Source organism: Balaenoptera borealis, assembly GCF_965194805.1.
Source record: "Balaenoptera borealis genome assembly, chromosome: 11".
Taxonomy (NCBI): domain Eukaryota; kingdom Metazoa; phylum Chordata; class Mammalia; order Artiodactyla; family Balaenopteridae; genus Balaenoptera; species Balaenoptera borealis.
This window is the reverse complement of record NC_138868.1, coordinates 47327931-47345509: the sequence shown is the minus strand read 5'-3', so window position 1 is coordinate 47345509 and position 17579 is coordinate 47327931. Positions and strand designations below refer to the sequence as shown.

General features: G+C 46.9%; 1 protein-coding gene across 3 annotated transcripts in view; it reads right to left on the bottom strand.

Annotated features, from left to right (window-relative positions):
- Window positions 1-724: 724 nt before the first annotated feature.
- DENND5A (DENN domain containing 5A) overlaps window positions 725-17579 on the bottom strand; it is a 108932-nt gene continuing 92077 nt past the window's right edge. For 2 of the 3 annotated variants that reach the window (XM_082341408.1, XM_082341409.1), the window contains 11 exons: window positions 14662-14746; window positions 13021-13105; window positions 12104-12232; window positions 8331-8452; window positions 7016-7161; window positions 6319-6437; window positions 5735-5916; window positions 5040-5122; window positions 4419-4542; window positions 3269-3437; window positions 725-1752 (listed from right to left, as the gene is read on the bottom strand). In XM_082341408.1, coding sequence (XP_082197534.1) covers window positions 1569-1752; window positions 3269-3437; window positions 4419-4542; window positions 5040-5122; window positions 5735-5916; window positions 6319-6437; window positions 7016-7161; window positions 8331-8452; window positions 12104-12232; window positions 13021-13105; window positions 14662-14746 — 1428 coding nt within the window. In that variant the 3' untranslated portion in view covers window positions 725-1568. The remainder of the gene's footprint in view (window positions 1753-3268; window positions 3438-4418; window positions 4543-5039; window positions 5123-5734; window positions 5917-6318; window positions 6438-7015; window positions 7162-8330; window positions 8453-12103; window positions 12233-13020; window positions 13106-14661; window positions 14747-17579) is intronic. The other variant, XM_082341410.1, reaches the window with a different exon arrangement.

Genomic DNA, 17579 nt, shown 5'->3' with positions numbered 1-17579 from the left:
CAACATGAAAGCAGGCAATAACAACCCAGAGAGGAAGTCCCAGCATCTAAGAAACTACAGGAGCACAATGAGGAAATGATTAACCGTTCCCCGGGAGGTAAAGGAAACCCTGAACAATGAACATAAGTGGACATGAGGGGAGGCATTCCAGGCAGAGAACAGAACATGCAAAGTCAGGGAAGCGTAAGAGGACACTGATTGGCTTGAGGTGCTGTACTTGATTGTGCTACACTTCTGGAGCTTCCTGCCAAAGCAGCTTGGTTGAAGAATAAAACCAAAGGAAGCTGATTCCTGGGACCCTTATAAAGCTCTATCACCTGCCATCTGGGGAAAAGCAAACCTTCTCTCAGGAAAAAGCTTTCCTTCCCGAGCGCAGACAGGGTCTCATGTGCCATGTTCCCACACCTGGTCTTTCTTACCCTTCAAGAAATGGCCCATCCCATCTCGGTCAAGTGACAACTTTTGCAACCTTGGCCAGGTCTTTTCCCCTCTCTGCCTCAGCCTCCTCCTCTGGGTAGTGGGAAATTAACCCTGGGATGCCTCCCTCTCAAACAGCCAGGAAAGCTCCTGGTGCCGCAGTGGGTAGGACCCAGGACACACAAGCCCCTCTGGGCAGTCCTGGCCTGGGAGGCGGCGCCACAGCCTGGTTCTCTCAGACAGACCCAACTGCACCCTCCACTACCCACTCCTCGCAACACGCCATGAAAGTCAGGGACCCACACAGTTCTGTTTCAGGTGTTTTATTAAGTGGGCCATACTGCAGCTGGTTTCTAAGTCGCAAAATAACATAAATTTAACAATGATAACATAGCCAGTTAGACTGTGACAGCTTTTTCTTTCCTTAAAAAAAAGAAAAAAGAAAAAGACTTAAAACACACAATGGAGGGTTAAATAAATAATACATAAAAGAAAGAAAAGGAAAACCTGTTAAAACGTGCTTATGTTTACTTCTGTGCAACTGCGTGCCAAGAGGAAACTGATTTTCTGCACGATGATACATCCTGGCATGTCTCCTTCCCAAATAATACTGACAAGAAAAAGAAAAGCCATGGAGCTGCCTCATCAGTGCTTTTAGAGGCCCTACTAAAAATCCCTTTGATTGGAGCTTGGGGCTTCCTGCTCAGCACACCTGTGTGTGGCCCGTGAAAGCCAAATATCCATAATAATGTTAATATAGAAAACATCAGTTTAAAAACAATGTGGAATGGCCTCATTAACGCGGCGGGGACGAGGAAGCAGAGCTGCCCCGCACGTGCCGCAGGCTCAGTCCAGGGAGGCCGCAGGCTCCAGCGCGTGGCCACGGCGAGGGAGGGCACCAGCTTCAAAATAAGCGGCACCAACCTCGTCTCCCTCTCCCTATCACTCTTTCACATGAAAGTGTGTAAAAAGCAAATCAGCAAATAAACTCTAAAATAGATTATTTATTCCAAAAATCCTCTACTTTTCTTTTTACAGTGAGTGTACATCTCCTCTTATCTCCTGCACAACTCGCATAGGTCCCTTTGGGAAGAAGGTGGGCAGAGCTACAGGCGAGTCTCTGGGTCCTGCTGCTAGCTGGTGCTGGGAGGTCAGATGTCGATGCCCTTGACCAGGGATGTCTCCAGCGTGATGTTGAACTCCTGCAGTGTCTGCAGCACGCGGATCAAGGAATTGACAAGTGTGTGGTCTTTGATCAGCGCCACATCCTCATACATGTGTGCGGTGATGGGGCAGTCAGCCAGCAGGGCAATCCAGTGGTGCAGGAGGTGATCTCTGGCAGGGAAGGATCAGTCCAGATGCGTTAGAAGGGAAAGGGAAGGGGGACAGTTAGCGAAAGCCCAAGGGGGAAACCCGCTCCATCACTCCCTGAACAAAGTCTGAAGCTGGAGAAGCAGATCTCCCCGCAGCCCCCTTTCCCTCCCCTAAGAGCACTTGGCGAAGATGTCTTACATGGCTTTAAAAGGCTCCCACTGTGGGCTACCGAGCCCTAGGGATGCCAACCCAACCTGACCCAAACAGGCCCTGTCATCTGCCACAAGGCCTGCTCCGCTTCCCCCTCTAGCCCCCCAGACGACCCCACCAACAAGACACCATGTCCTGTCAGCAGCACTTCCTCCATCTCAACAGCCAGTCTCTCCTAGATCGTCGCTCCTCCCCACAGCGACCACCACCAGGAATAACACTGCAAGCTGACATCCACATAGCACTCAGCATGTGCCAGGCACCATTATAAGAGATTTAACCTTCATGACAACCCCATGATGTGAGGTAGGTGCTATCAGTGCTATTATTATCCCCACTTTACAGATGAAGAAAGTGAGGCTGATGGAGGTTAAGCAGCTTGTCCAAGAGCACACAGCTAGTAAGTGGCTGATCTGTGATGTGAACCTGGTTCCTGAATCTGTTTTTAACAACTATGCCAACTCCCTCCCTTCGAAGGCCTAAATAAAAACTGCCTTGTTTATCTGGGCTTCGTGCTCTCACCTGACCCACTGGAATAACCCCTAACAATCTTGCCCATGCATACCATCCATGATATCAAATTACTATCATTTCAGTCCCCTGATTAAAAATCAACTCTGTCCCAGCTCCTCATGGCCCCTATCCCTTAAAGTGTTTCCTTCCCACATTCCACCTGTTATTTCCTGACCCCACATGCTTTGCTTCCTTTAGGGTCTCTCTGTTAGTTCTGTCTGCTTCAAGCTCACTCCTCACGTCTACCCTTCCGTTAAGGCTCACCTCACATACCACCTCCTCCCTGAGCCTCCTCTGTTCCTTCTCCTCTACATTTTCAGCAAACGTTACGAATGCGTACTTTTTTCAACTCTCCCAAACTTCTGCCTTGTATTAAATAATCAGGACAAGTGAACTTCTAAATGGTAGAGACCGTATTTTATTCAGCTCTATTCCCACATCTTCCATGAGGCCTGGCACATTCAAATGTTTGTTAAAGAAAGGACTAGATATATATACTCTACTTCAAATTTTGTCAGGGGGACGGTTTTATTCCTTCGCATCAAAATGCAGCCCCTCCTCCCCAGTTACACACATGCTTTCATCCCCACCCCACCCCTCTCACACACACACACACACACACACACACACACACACACACACACACACACGCGTGGTACATGAAGAAAAGTAGGGGCCTCTACCAAGGCCTCCAAGGCCTCACCTGCCCAAGGGCACCTGGCCATTAGCCACTCCCCACCCCCGCACCACACGGGGCCTCCAGCACCACCGGCAGGGCTGGCTGTGTGCACACTGGGCCATGAGGCTGCAGTACCTGGCTCCCAAGCACACCAGCATCTGAAACTTGCCATCCTTGCCAATGTTCCGGGGATTATTGTTGATCGCAGTGACAAAACGGCAGAAGTTCCGGGCCCTCATATGCCAGTTTTCCTCAGGAACAAGTTCATTCTGCTCCAAAGTCTCGTAATAGGTTTGTGCTTTTTCTGTGAAGAGGAGACAAGCTTGCCAGTGACAAAGGCTCTCAAAACCGACCTGTCCCTGACTGTCCTGTAGGCCGCTTGCCACAGGCCTACCTCCGTGTCAACGCAAGTAACTTAGTGGGAATAACATGAGTGCTCTGAGGCCACTGGTCACACTTCAAAATGATCCTTGTGAATGTCTGGAATTCTGCTGAGAAAGAGGAATCTGCATCCTGCTGTGAAGCAGCCAAGTGCTTGCTTTTTGTTAGTTGTAGTCTCAGACTTCAATTCTAAAGGCATCCTAAAAATCACACATGACTGACCAACGTTCAATACTGCATCTTCAACTGAAAATGAGAGAGACTATGTATATTTAGTTTGAAAAATTTGAAAATTTGTGTTTCATTCACTTTGATAGTATGGTTTAACTGGCCATTTTGTCTTAAATGTTTTATTTTGAAACCATTTACTTTATAAAATGTTCCATATGGATATTTATTTTCACTTTGAATAAATTAAAACAATCAGCACTTTAAAAAAAAATAAAAATAAAAAATGATCCTTATGTTCCTTATCTCTGTATTTTAAATTTCTTTATGTGGCCCTTGATATAAAGATGGTCCTTTCTCAACAAAACTCTTGAGGGAGAAGCTTCTTGCATCAAATTCTCCAAGGGGGTGTAACACAGGGCTTGGACTCCAATGCAACTGGTCTTTTGGACCTACGAGCAGGAAGTGTGAGGAGTCATGACTAAGCCTGTATTATATATGACAGATGCCTGTAAAGAATCTTTCCTGTCCAATTCTCAGGAGATGAGGGGCGAAGGGTGGGAGGGCTTCTGTTATTACCTCCGAGAAAAGCCAGGGCAAGCAAACACGTCTAACCTGAGAGTCACCTGATTTGGCTTCTGTACCTCAGACCCCAGTGGTCAGCACCCACATTATGCTGATGATTCCCCCATGTCTCTGCATGCTTTTCCCACCCTCACACCCCAGCCCAACTCACCCAAGAAATCCCAAATGAAGACATTTTTGAAGAGCCGCGGCGATTTAAATCCATGCTGGAAAGCCTGTTCCAGGGCCGAGACAAGGCCACATTCTCCACAAAGCAACAGCGTCAGACTACCTCGCTATATAAGGAAACAGGGGAGAGTGCCAGGCTTGCCTCAGCCAAGATGCCCTCCCACCACTGCATCCCCAGCCCACTGCCCACACCTGGGAGGGCAGCAAAAGACACGCAGGGACCTTGTCTAGTCTCCCCAGCACCTGGCAGGGCCTGACTTAGAGCAGCTCTCAGTGAATAGCTGTTGAATGAACAAATGATGGTTCTGGGCCCCCAGCAGGGGACAAAGCCCATGTGGCCATTGTTCAGGGAGACCCAGACAAATTCAGCAGAGGACAGAAATACACTGTCCATTGGAGGCCCAGGGACTCTGCTGGGTTGTCAGTGAGTAAGGAAAACAGGGCAACCCTATGCACAGGTCCCCAGAGAAAGGAATCCGCTGAATCTCAAACTAACTGAGGCACACACTCTATGCGCTGGGCTGTCCACAGCACAGGGGCCTGGAACAAGATTATTCTCTCTTACTCAATATAAGGCCCTGGGTTGGAGGGCAGGGAGGCTCACCTCTTTCTCAGGCTTATGGAAGTGCTTCACGATGCCATTGACTGCCTCACCGATGGACTCCTGGATCTGCCCAGTGTTCAGCTCTGATAAAAATCAAGCAGATATCCAGTCTCAGGTTAACAGTACTTAGTTGACTGAGCAAAAGACTGAGGACATAGGAAGACCCACGGGAGAGGTAGGGCAGCTTGGACCCTGGGAAGAGTGGCTCTTGCCCACCCAACTTTGCTGAGCTAGCTCTTCCTAAAATCTTGGGACAAAAAGCAAAAGCTAGGATCTTAGAGTTCTGTCTCCAGGAGATGCTGGTCAAGTTTCTTCTCCACTCTGCCCTGGAACTTTTGGCAACCAAAAGAGTGCCACGACTTGACGGTAAAGCCCAGGAACCAGGAAGGGGAAGGCCAGAAAGTAAACCCCTCTCCTCTATAGGGTCACATACAAATAGCACAGAGGACCCAGGCCAGGATCCAGGAGCTCTCCCCTCTCCTTCCAGTCCTCTAACGAGAGTGCCAACCCCCCCCAACTGATTCATGAGAGGAGGGTGACAAATGCCTGAGGCTGCTTTGTCTTTGTCGGCAGAGGTGGTTCCTGAGGCAGCTGCACAGGCTGCGGGGGATCCGGGCTCCCTTATCAGGACTTCCAGAAATCTGCCCGTTCCCCAGGCAGGGCAACAGGAGGGCCCAGCCCCATCTCCCACTTACTGGGCTTGTTGTTGGGTGAGATGGTAACGAGCCTCCGGATGACGCTGGGAGACTGCTGCAGGGGCGGGGTCCGGCACGGCCTCTCGTCCACCTCAGGCTGGGATGTGAGCAGGTCCCCGACTAGGACCCGCTCCAGGCTTCCGTCATCCATGCCCTTCCCCAACCACCGGCCACACGGGAACCTGAGGGTCAGGCAATAGCCTGTCAGAGCTGCCAGCTCCTCCAGCGTCCTTTCCCTTGCTGATCAGCAAAGGCCATCAAAAAAGCCAATCCCTGAGGATAGGCTCTGAAACCGGGCTGGGGATCCTCAAGGCCCTGCTCCTCATCCCACCGTGCGGCATCAGGGAAGCCACCCGAGTGATGGGTGGCCTGGAACCTGTGCACAGCGATGTCATACACCTTCACTTGTAAAGCCCTCCTTCTATTTCTTTTCAGGGCATGAGGCAGAGCCAAACAAGAAACTGCCTCAGCCTATCACAACCTAAAAGGTCTCCTTGAGAACCCCACATACCCAAGCATCAAACACAGCCCCTGGTGGTACACCTAGCCCCAGTGTCTCAGGGCATAGCTGAGGGAACACTTACTTGTAGGTATGTCCGGTGATCTCATTCCTGACCATCACATACTCAACAAGCCATTTGGCATACAGCCCAGAGTTATCATGGCCTATCTGCACCGTAGTGAGCTTCCCCAAGTTCTGGTACTGTGAGAGAACAGCCAAACAGAGAAGATGGGGTAGGTCAAGAAAACAGAAGAAAAGCGCCACACTCCTCAGAGGCACACATCTGACTGGCTCCCTGCAACCTGGCCCCCCAGTATCTGCAGGAGCAGAGCTCATGGCTCCACCTACTGCCAAAGCTGGCAGTATAGTACTACCTCATGAGGGACGATGCCGAGAAAGAAAGAGACCACTACCTGGAGGAAGACTAGGGCCTGGGAGCAGAAGGCTCTGGAAATGGCAGAGCAGTCGGAGCCCTCTGTGAACATTTGGGCTCAGCAGCTGAAAGAACTCTTGGGGATTTCTCAATACACCATGGACAAGGCGGTATGCAAGTCCAGATGGGTGCCTTCCAGCCAGAAACCATTTAGACAGGGCAGGCTCCCCCGTCCTCAGTCAACCCTTGGCTCTGGCCTCTGATCGTCTTGGGACAGGTCAGCTGTGCTGAAGCATAACACTGTAAAGAGCAAGGCCTCTAAAACCCTGGAGAAGGCTTCCCAAAGTAGCTGTTGAAACTCAGATCCCCATAGAGCCTGGGGCTGTGGTCGCCGGATAACACGTACCTCGAAGGTCATCTCTAACACATTCCTGGGAATCTGCAGGATCTGTGTCTCACCCAGTTCTCCTGAGATGCAGATCCATGGGTTGGCGGTGAACATGGAGCCCCCCAGCTTCTTGCTTGGTACGATCAGGATGTGGTAAGGAATCACTGTTTAGGGGAAGCCACAAAGGCAATGGAGGGGATCAGGAATCCCTCCCATACCTGAGAGGGCCCTGACCTGCCCCAGGCGTGCTGGCATGATTGGGGTTCCTGGTACAGAGCCTGGAGCAGCCCGTCCTGAGGACCCAGTCTCTGGCCGGCTTAGAATATTAGCCAATCTTCCCCTCAATCTCACTCCTCCCAGGGTTATCACCCAAACATCCAAATCCAAGCCCATCTGCAAGCTCAGAGCTAAGTAAACCTGTTCCTTAAACAATATCACCAACTCAACACTGCACTGAATTGCTTTTCAGAGCACTTTTCTACCTATCATCTCAAGGACTCTAATAACAATCTCCAGAGAGGCCAGGCAGGTATCACAATGCCTTTTCTGAGGCACTGAGAGGGAAATAGTTTCCCCCAGGTCTCCTGTATTCCAGTCCAGTGCTGCTTCCACTGACGCCTACAACACTTTTCTCTGAGAGGGAGGATGGGTGTCATATAGAACAAGAGTCCATACTGCTGAAGCTGCTGAGTCACTGGCCAAACAACTAGTCATGGGGCAAATTCAGACCACCCCCCACCAAACAAAGCATCCTAGCACCAAAGAAAGTTGAGGCTCCAAGAGCCTTCCTTAGACCATTTTAAACCCTCTTCCTCGCTCTGCAAATAGGGAGACTGAGCCCCACTGCAGGGGTAGACACTGCTCACAGATCCATAATGAGTTAGGGCAGAACAGGGCCTGGACCCAAACCTCCCACTGCCATCTGGAGTTCTTTCTGCTACTTCAGGAAGAGTTGTTGTTCCCTGGGGGCTAGTCTGAAACTTTCTGTGATGCTGAATGACTCTCTCAGCCCAAAACAAGAGGGAGATTTCTTTACAGGTGTGCAGGGAGGGCAGTGAACTTCACCCCCCACACCCCACTCCACCTTAGGCCCCCAGCACCCAGGACCACAGTGACAACACAATGGCCAAAAGTGCTGAGCTCCCTAGTTCAGAACAAGAGTAAGAAGCTTGAGAGAAAATACAACCTCCAAGGAGGGGCAAGTACACCTCTCTCCCCACAGAAGAAAGTACAAGTGATAATCTTTCTTTAAAAAGGGGACAGTAAGTTAGCCTCAGACAGGCTCATGAAGACTGGCACTGGGAAGGCTAGTGGGGAGCACAGGGCTACTCACGGATAGTTGTGAAGACATTGGTGAAGCAGAAGTAATCGACGGCATTGAAAGAGAGGAGGTGATAGAGGAACTGCTCCTTCTCATCGTCACAGCGCAGGAAGGCATAGCGCTTGTACAACTTTCTGTCAGAGAAGAGGCGATACATCAGTCTCCCAGACAAAAGGAGGGGTAAGAGGCTAGAATTATTCAGTTCTGGAAGGACACAGCTAAGGGAAGAATGTGAGTCAAGCCTCAAGCTCTTTAGGGCCACCGAAAAAAGGAACAAAGCCAGCTACTCCAACTGAGGGCTAGAGGGAAAGTGGCTTTAGCTACAGCAGGAACAACAAAAACCAAACTCCACCTGTGTCCAAGAGTTGACGTTACTATAATGTAAAGTGTCAGACGTCGTGGGATCTTCTTTCCTAACCTGAGAGCTTCTATAGGGCATCACCCCAGTGTATGGTGTAGGAGTAGCAACGGCGGGAGGTCTGTGGTCACCATTCCTTACCAGGGCTAGTCTCTGACCCTCAGCAGACCAGAGACCCACAAGTCAGAACACTGCTCTGAACGTGAATGTAAGCTGAGGACAGCTTCAGAAGCAAGGAATGGAATGATCCAGGTCACAGGCAAGGAAGAGCTGTGCAGACGATGTCCTTCCCCTCTTTTCAATTTCCTCCCATCCCCACCCCTCATCCACTGCTCACTCATCAAAGGCCAACCCCTCTGCCTGACACTGCAGGCCTTCTGGGCCTGCACAGCAATGGTACCTTCCCCAAGTAGCAGGGACACAGAGAGCCAAATGCACAGGCCCCCAGCACAAGAAACACACAGAGAACAAAGGAAGGTCCTTGTCCTGCCTGCCCAGACGGCAGTCACCATGCCAGAGAGGTATGGGATTCAGTAGACCTGTGAGGTTCTACCTAGACAGTTTGTAACGTAGTTTCCACAGAAAATTCGCCAACCAAAACCTACTCTGTGCAGGTGCTGGAGAGGGAAGCACCTATCCTCACATACAGTCTAGATGAATAAATCTGATAAAGGCCACAGTATAAGACATAATCAGTTGCCAAATGAAAGGCACTCTCTGGGAATTTAAAGACCCAGAAGTTTCGATGGTCCTAGAACAGGAGGGCCTGAAGGACAGCACAAATTTAGACAGGGGTTGTAGAAGAAGGAGAAGGACAGGGTATAAAAGCCAGTTTGGCTAGAGTTGAGGGCTCAGAGAAGTGATCAGTTAGCAATGAGACTGAAAAGTCTAGCTAGGGTAAAATGAAGGCAGGCCCTAAATATTCAGGCTAAAGAGTTTGTAATCTGCCCTACAAGTAATAGGTTTCTTAGAAGTAAAGGGAAAGCCATAACTAACTTCAAGAAATTTGAATTTAGTACAGCTGAAGGGTGAAAGGGGCATGAGGATGAAACCTAGGGAGTGGCAGTAAGTAAGGAGACAGATGGAACAGCGGCTAAGGACCTGAAATGTGTACGCGGGAGGTAAAGCTAAGCAAGGAGTCACACGAACTCCAAACTGTGAACCGAGGTAGGGAGAAGGAGTATTGGGAGAGGTACATGGTTCATGCCTCCAATGAAAGCAAATTTTAATAAGTGGCAAACAAATGGATAATGATAATACAGACCACCAATGGTTAAAAAAAAAAAAAAAAAAAGGAATGAACAAATACTGTAACAAATGCTATGGGTGCCTGGAGGAGGAATGGACTAAGTCTCTGGGGAGTCTAGGCAAACTCTGGCAAGGAAGACTTCTGACTAGGCCCTGAAAGGGCTGAACACATCCTGAGAAGTGTGAGGGGTCTGATGTGGCTGGAGCTTTAAGCAAACTTAGGAGAAAGATGAGAGAGGGTAGGATGGAGTAGTAGGTAGGTTTTGATGAAGCACACCTTTCTCTCTCCCTATATCCCACCCAAAACGCAATCTGTGGCAGCAAAACTCTCATTTTCTACTCACTGGAGTAAATTCTGAGCTTTTGTCCTCTAACAGGGCTACAGTTTAAAGAAACCAAAATTAGTCTCCTCACCCAAGTCTGTGCCCTGTTTGCTCCTGCCTAGGCCCTTAAGTTCACAGGCCCTAGACCCATCCACTGCCCTAGACCTGCATAAAGTTCCTGGGCTTGACTCCCTCTCGGCTACCTCTCTGCCATGTCCTCCTGCCAACTTGCAGCATCGCCTGACAGATGATGCCCACACCGGCCCACAGGAATCACTCCTGCCCTGTCAGACCCTAGTGCCCACACAGCCACAGATTTTCCCAGGACACACAACTGTCCTCTAGAGTCTGGTATGCAAACAACTCCCTTCCAAACTCCAGGCTTAAATGTTCACTTGTTCTCTTTTAGTTGTCCTTCCAACCTTCAAATTTTATTTCGAAACTTTTTCGTCACTAAAGGGAATCAAATGTAAGCACTTTAAGAATTGCTATTTTGTAACCTCTCAAAGTGAGCTCTCTAACCTATTAAGATTTTGAAACCGGTTTTTCGCTGTGGTTTAAACACACAAAGTCTAAAAAATTACATTTTCACTTTAAATAAAAACAGATTCTTCAGGTTTAATCAATTCACTTACACAAAATTTCCCCAAGGTCCACTTCTCTGCTTTATCATCCACAGGGAAGTCACATAATAAAGGATACCATGAAAAGATGCCCAAGGGAATGCCAAAAAGAAAAATGCCCAATAGGCTTGCCAATGAAGAAAGAACCAAACATATTATATATAGGAAAAGACAGAGAGGTGGTAACTGAGAGGCAGAGAAGGGAGACAGCCTTCCTCCCCACTCCTGCTCTAGTAACTAGGGTACGGAATGAATGCAAAGGATATAAAATCAAGAGAAGGGAACTGTAGATTTAGTGGCTCCTAGGAGTGAGGAAGAGCAAGGACCTGGTTACTTTGGGCTGGCCTAGGCTCAGGAGAGAACAAAAGAGATAGGGTATATCTTAGAAGTTTCTTTTTAATTCTCCAATCCTTTCCCCCTCAAGACAGGAAAGAGACCAAGAAAATGCCCTATGCCCAACAGGTATACAGGTCACTTGAGTGCCACAAGGAGAGGAGGACCCCCAAAACTCTGAGGTATCCAACGAGGATTCCATCCTTCTCACTACCTCTGTAAGAAAGCTATTTGGGGGGGGAGATATAGATCAAGAAGGTAGGGAGAACAGATATGACAGAATTATTCTTCTACAGATAAAGAAGAAGAAGAAATGTTACATCACCAAAAACTTCAGGAAGAATATACCACCAAAACAAGAAAAGTCCTCCCATCTTCTTTATGGGAACTGATCCGAGGTAGAGCACAACAAGAGCTCATTGGTTGACCAATGGCTGAAAGAGCCTGGATAAACCATAGTAGGTCCCAGAAGAGAAACCAACAGCCAAAAGGGAGGACCACTGTTTCCTGGAGTGGTTGTGGCCAGAGGCCCGAAGAATCCAGGCCTTTAGAACTAAGTTAGAAAAAAAAAAAAAAAAGAACTAAGTTAGAGAGCATGCAGTCAACTGATTATGTCTGAATGTTCCTACTAAAACAAGTGTGCTGTGTTGAGCAGTGCCAAAAGAGTTAATTCATCTACAGGAAAATATAAAAAATATTGCAGTGTAAGTGTACAACAGTGTTCTACACAGAAAGGAATAAAGAAAAAAAGAAGAAATGCTGCAAAACCTTCATATGCAATTTGAGTTTAGCTGAATTCAGCAGTAATGATATACCGAATACGCCTCCCTTCCCACGAGGGTTTCCAATCCCTCCCGCCATTCCCAGGAGCTGGTTCTACTCCAGGTGGAGTGGCCTTACTTGGTGAGCTCATGGTCTGAGAGAAGCTGCTTCAGGTGTCTGGAAAGTAACTTTTTTTCCATGGACAGTCGCACCCATGCTCTGGCTTTTCCCACATCAGTCTTGATTTCCCCAATGTTCTGGATGTGCCTGAAGGGGGAATGGGAAAAGGGGAGTGGAGGGTAGGGTGGGAGATGAACTCACTATCAATACCTCCCCTGTAACACCAAAGGAAGCCTGGCCAGGGAGCCCTACTGCATCCTGAGAGAGTCCATCTTTGTTCTCTAAATCCTGAGCTTCCAGATAACTTTGCCAGATGGGCTCACCATAATTTGGGGGGCTGGGGAGGAAGCCAGTACAGCTCTTAGAAAGCAAGGCTAACCCCAGAGGTCTCAGGCCTGGAAATACTCTGGTGTAATTCTCCAAAAATGTTAGGAAACACAACTGCTTGTACAGCTCTACAAATGCATCATGAAGCATAGGACCAGTGAGGAGGGATTCCTGGTTAAATGAGACACTGTAGAAGCCCAGGTCACTGAGACCCTGCTATTTAAAGTGGACACCTCGGACTTCCCTGGTGGTGCAGTGGTTAAGAATCCGCCTGCCAATGCAGGGGACACGGGTTCGAGCCCTGGTCCGGGAAGGTCCCACATGCTGTGTAGCAACTAAGCCCGTGCGCCACAACTACTCAGCCTGCATGCCACAACTATGGAAGCACATGCACCTAGAGCCTGTGCTCTGCAACAAGAGAAGCTACCACAATGAGAAGCCCGTGCACTGAAACGAAGAGTAGCCCCCGCTCGCCACAACTAGAGAAAGCCTGCGCACAGCAACGAAGACCCAACGCAGCCAAAAATAAATAAATAAATAAAGTGGACACCTAAGCAGCAACTGAAAACAGGATTTTAGTGGCTTATTACAAATGAGCCCAGACTGACCTCATATCCTGAATGAGGGAGATTCTCAGGGGAGGCATGACTGAGCTGGCATCAGACTTCCTCCGTTCTGAATCAAGAAATATTCCTAGAACAAAAAGTTGGTTAAGTCCAAAGAGATCTGTATACCCAAATAGCTGACTACCCTTCTTATCTCAAATCACAAATATCTACAGAAAAAAGCTGGAGTTACTTTGGTAACACTTTGATCAATCATTTCATGAATATTAAGTACCTACTAGGTATCAAATTTTATACTTTTATGCATATTATCTCACTTAATTCTGTAACAATGTATAAGATAGCCATGGACGGTATCACAGAGGAGGAAACTGAAATTCAGAGAGGTTAGCTGCTTTGCCCCAGTCACCAAGTGGCAAAGTCAGGACTGGAAGGAACACAGATCCTCTGGCTCCTAATCCAGTGTGTTCTCATCAGAATCCATGGAAGCAGTGCTTCCACTAGGAGCCACTACTCATGCCCTGCTCTTGCCTCAAAATAGACTACAAAAGAGCCAAGGGACTATGTAAAGAACATGATCCAGGATGCTTAGGACCTCTAGATACAATACCTTTATATCCTCATGTCTGGCCCAACAATTAAAATCAGTATCTTCATCATTCAGCTGTTGATAATTTTTGGCTACAGTTTTATCCCTTGCCAATAAATTCTACAGCTTTCCTGAGAAGACTCTGCTCTCATACTCAGAAAGTGGACAAAAAACTCCTTATGAGGCTACTTAGGGAGCTTTTGTACCTGGTTTTTTGCCAGCTGTTTTCCCCACGTTCAGTGCTAGCTGAGATCAACTAATTCAAGGGCAAAGACAACACTGAGTATATGCCTACCTTTTCACCCCCACTTAAACTGATCTTTACCATTAGGACAAGAACATCTAAGAAAGTTAAACAAACTCCCTGGCAGAGAGAGGAGAATGAAGGATGGTATGAAGGGGTGATGCTGCCAAGAAGAAAAGGGAGGAGGGAGAGTGTCCTGGAAGGGACACTGCAGGATGTTATAAAGAACAGTAGACCGGAGATAAGAGGCCTGGCTCTTGATCTGGCCTCTTCTATCAATTCACTGTGTGACCTTGAGTAAATTAAATTCCTCTCTGGATCCCAGTTTCCTCCTCTTGTAAAACAAGGGGGCTGGACTAGATGATTTCTGGGGTCCATGCCAACTCTGATATTTTTATTAAATAGAAACAAAAAGCAAGTGGAAGGGATCATGCACACCAGGCCTTGACTTTGAGAAGTTCCAAGGCAGGACACTGACAAACAGGCTCTCTTAACTGATAGGATAGATCATCTCAATGCTCATCTCACAGAAATAAAACAAAAGACTCTGAAAACACTCTAAACACAGGACATCAGTATCAATCCAAATTCATTTAAAACCCAAATTTATTCTAAGACTGGCCTCTTGCTGATATAAATCTTCTATCTCACTGATCAAGTGTATAGAAACACATAATAAAAGCAAACCCCATGGTTTTGGTATGCTCTGTGGTTCAGAGAGCCCTGTGGCTTAAACATTACAGAGTGAAGACTTCATTGACCTGGAACAGTCTGCTACAGATGATCACTTCAGTGGGGGATGGGAAAGTGAGTGGAGGGAGTTTGTCCAATGGTGCAGAGACCATCTTACCTGAGGTACTGAGGCTTCCTGATGTGAGTTTTCTCTGCCGGTTTTCCTGATAATGTAACAGGTGGGACCACAAGGCTGATTTCCCCTGGAACCAATGCAAGGGAGAAATATCTATCAGTTTAGATTTCTAAGGGTAAGGCATCTAGTGAGCAGAGTCAGAGATAATTTGAACATATAGATATGCGCTTTTGCTAAAAAGTATCTGTCCTATTTGTTAGCTCGATGTACACCCAGATGCAATGTATACAAATATATATCCCCTTACTAAAATCCAGGAGAAATATAAAGAATGGAAGGGAACAGAAAAAAGAAATGATCCCCCACTGGGAATAGGAAGGACATGGCCAAAAAAGAGCCTGGGAATGGACCAGTGGATAAGAAAGAAAAAAGCAAATAACCTATCAATCTCTAAATGGTCTGTTGGTTGAAGGTCAGCTTGGGGAGTGCATGATGGCTTTTGCACAGAGGAGTGGATACCGAGCCTACAAGATTCTGTAACAGCTCCCGAATATCCTAAAATATTTAAAGGCATTCCTGCCCTTAGTGCAGCCTAGGGAGGGTAAGTCATCACAAGGATGGGGATTTACTGTGGAAGGTACTTTGAAGAAGCCTGCAGGAAAGGAGGCCGGTACTTAACTGCAAGTCTGAGATATACTATAGTCGACACAGCAGAACCTTGGCATTTGAAAACATAAAAGCTGCAGTTTAAACTGCTGGAGACACGCAGTGATTTGTCATTTTACCAAGGCTCAAATCTGCACAGCATTCTCAAGCCTGACATAAGGAAGTAATTTGCCTACATAGTGAATAAGCCTAGCTGGTCACCCAGCAACTGCTTTGTCTCTTTCTAGTCATCCTTCAGTACACAGTGACCCTTGTTACGGGATTCAAAACTTTATTTCAGATTCATGGTAAATGTTCCTATATAGTTGATATAATATAAATGTAGTATAAGTTTGTTTTAATAGTAGGATTTATTATGATCATTTTATAAGTCACTTAGTGTCTGTATTTCATAAAACTAAGAGTAATAATAAGGACAGAAGCTACCATGTCTTGAGTTTTTCTACGAACTAAGCACTATGTTAAATGTTTAAAATACAATATACTCTATTTAATGCTTTCAACAGTCCTAAAAGGTAGGTACCTCTATCCTCATTTTCTTTAGAAAAGAGCAAACTGAGGATCAGAAAGACTAAGGAACTTGTAAAAGATCACACAGCTAGGAAGTAGAGTGTTGGGCAAGCTTAAGTGTATCTAATATTAGACCCATTGTTGTTAATAATGATGCTATACGGCTGCTTCTGGAAGAGAGCATTTAACTTCTGAAGTTATATTTTCTGAAGAAAATTTTATTCTCTGGAATGAATGTGAGGATTTAAGGTCTCAAGATTTTCCCCCTGAGAATATCAAGGATCTGTTTTATTTTTAACCTCCAACTTGATCGGTTTTGGGGGGAAAAAAATCAAGCATTTGAATGGAAAAAAACCCCTCATCTATAGATCAGCAAGCTGTTGACATAAACTTGCTGTATGTTAGGCTTTCCTACAAGATTTAACCAACTTAAAACCCAACAACCTCAATGGCAGTTTTTTAAAAAACACACAAGTTAAAACTAGACAAGACCATTTTTTTTAATTCACTGAATTACCAAATGTTTGAGAAAACAGCTGTTCAACAACATCAATGAGACTACTCCTAAACTGTTACTAACTGGTATATTAATACAATGTATGTAGAAGACAATATGAGACCTTAAAATATTCATGCTCTTTGATTTAGTAATACAACTTCTAAAAACCCATTCATCCATCCATTTACTGAAACCATAGCATAGGCCCCTAAAAAGGCAGAGACAGCCTTTTTCATCACTGTATCCCCAAAATCTGGGCAGACGAGGAAGGCAGCCTCCCTTAACAGAACTGTCTGGAAGTAAAATACAGCTGGTCACCAGAGAGTCCTCACATGCAACGATACCGAAGAGCCAAAGGCAAGAGCAACACCAGGCCACTGTGCCAGAAGGACGCCCGGGTGCTCAGTGATTGCACTGGGGAGGAGGGAGAGCCGGGGCAAGAGTGAGAGAGCAGCAGCTGGGCTGAAGCCTAGTGACAGGGCACTGGGGGTTTTCTAGTTCAGGAGACATGGATTATTCTTTTCCTCTTTTGCAAAGGGGCTGATTGGGATTGCAAGATTCAATACAATCCAACTACCCATTTGGGAATGTGGCCACACAATATATAGCACCAGATTCTCCAAGAATGTCACATGCATGAAAGATGAGAAACAACCCCTTTTCATTTACCAGTCCTCAAATGGCAGCAGTTACAAAAACAGTATGAAAAAACCAAACCTCACCTTTAATTGTCAGAAAATATATTAAAGGAGAAAGTCCATGTCCTCGGAAAATGTCACCGAAAGCCAAAGAGAATGGTGAGGATAACAGAGGTTTTTATGAGGACTTGCGGCAGGCAGCCCTGCAGGCAGCTAATAACAAAACCTAGGAGGCCAGCAGCAAAAACTGCGGTTCAGGTTCTCTCTACTTTCTAAGCAGACACTATGGGTAGTTGCTCAGTAACGTGCCCCCACAGGGGGGCGATAAGATCACCCTCTGAGAGTGAATTTGATCGCAATCGGGTGCGTGATGGAAGAGACCAGGGAGCCAGGTTATAATCCCTGGACTGCAACATAACTGAAGAATGTCTCAGCAGGAGAAAAGTAGTCTAAACACAGGCTAACAAAATGGAGGCCAAAGGAGAACATGCTGTAGGAACCCCACAAAGATAGGGATTTCAACCCCCAACTGAACAATCCCTACCAGCAGGCACAGACCCTCACTTCCTTCTGCGACACTGTCAGTGGTTCACTTTTAGAGCTCCAAAAGCAGGGCTCAGAACAAAATGGAACCTCAATTGAAAAGC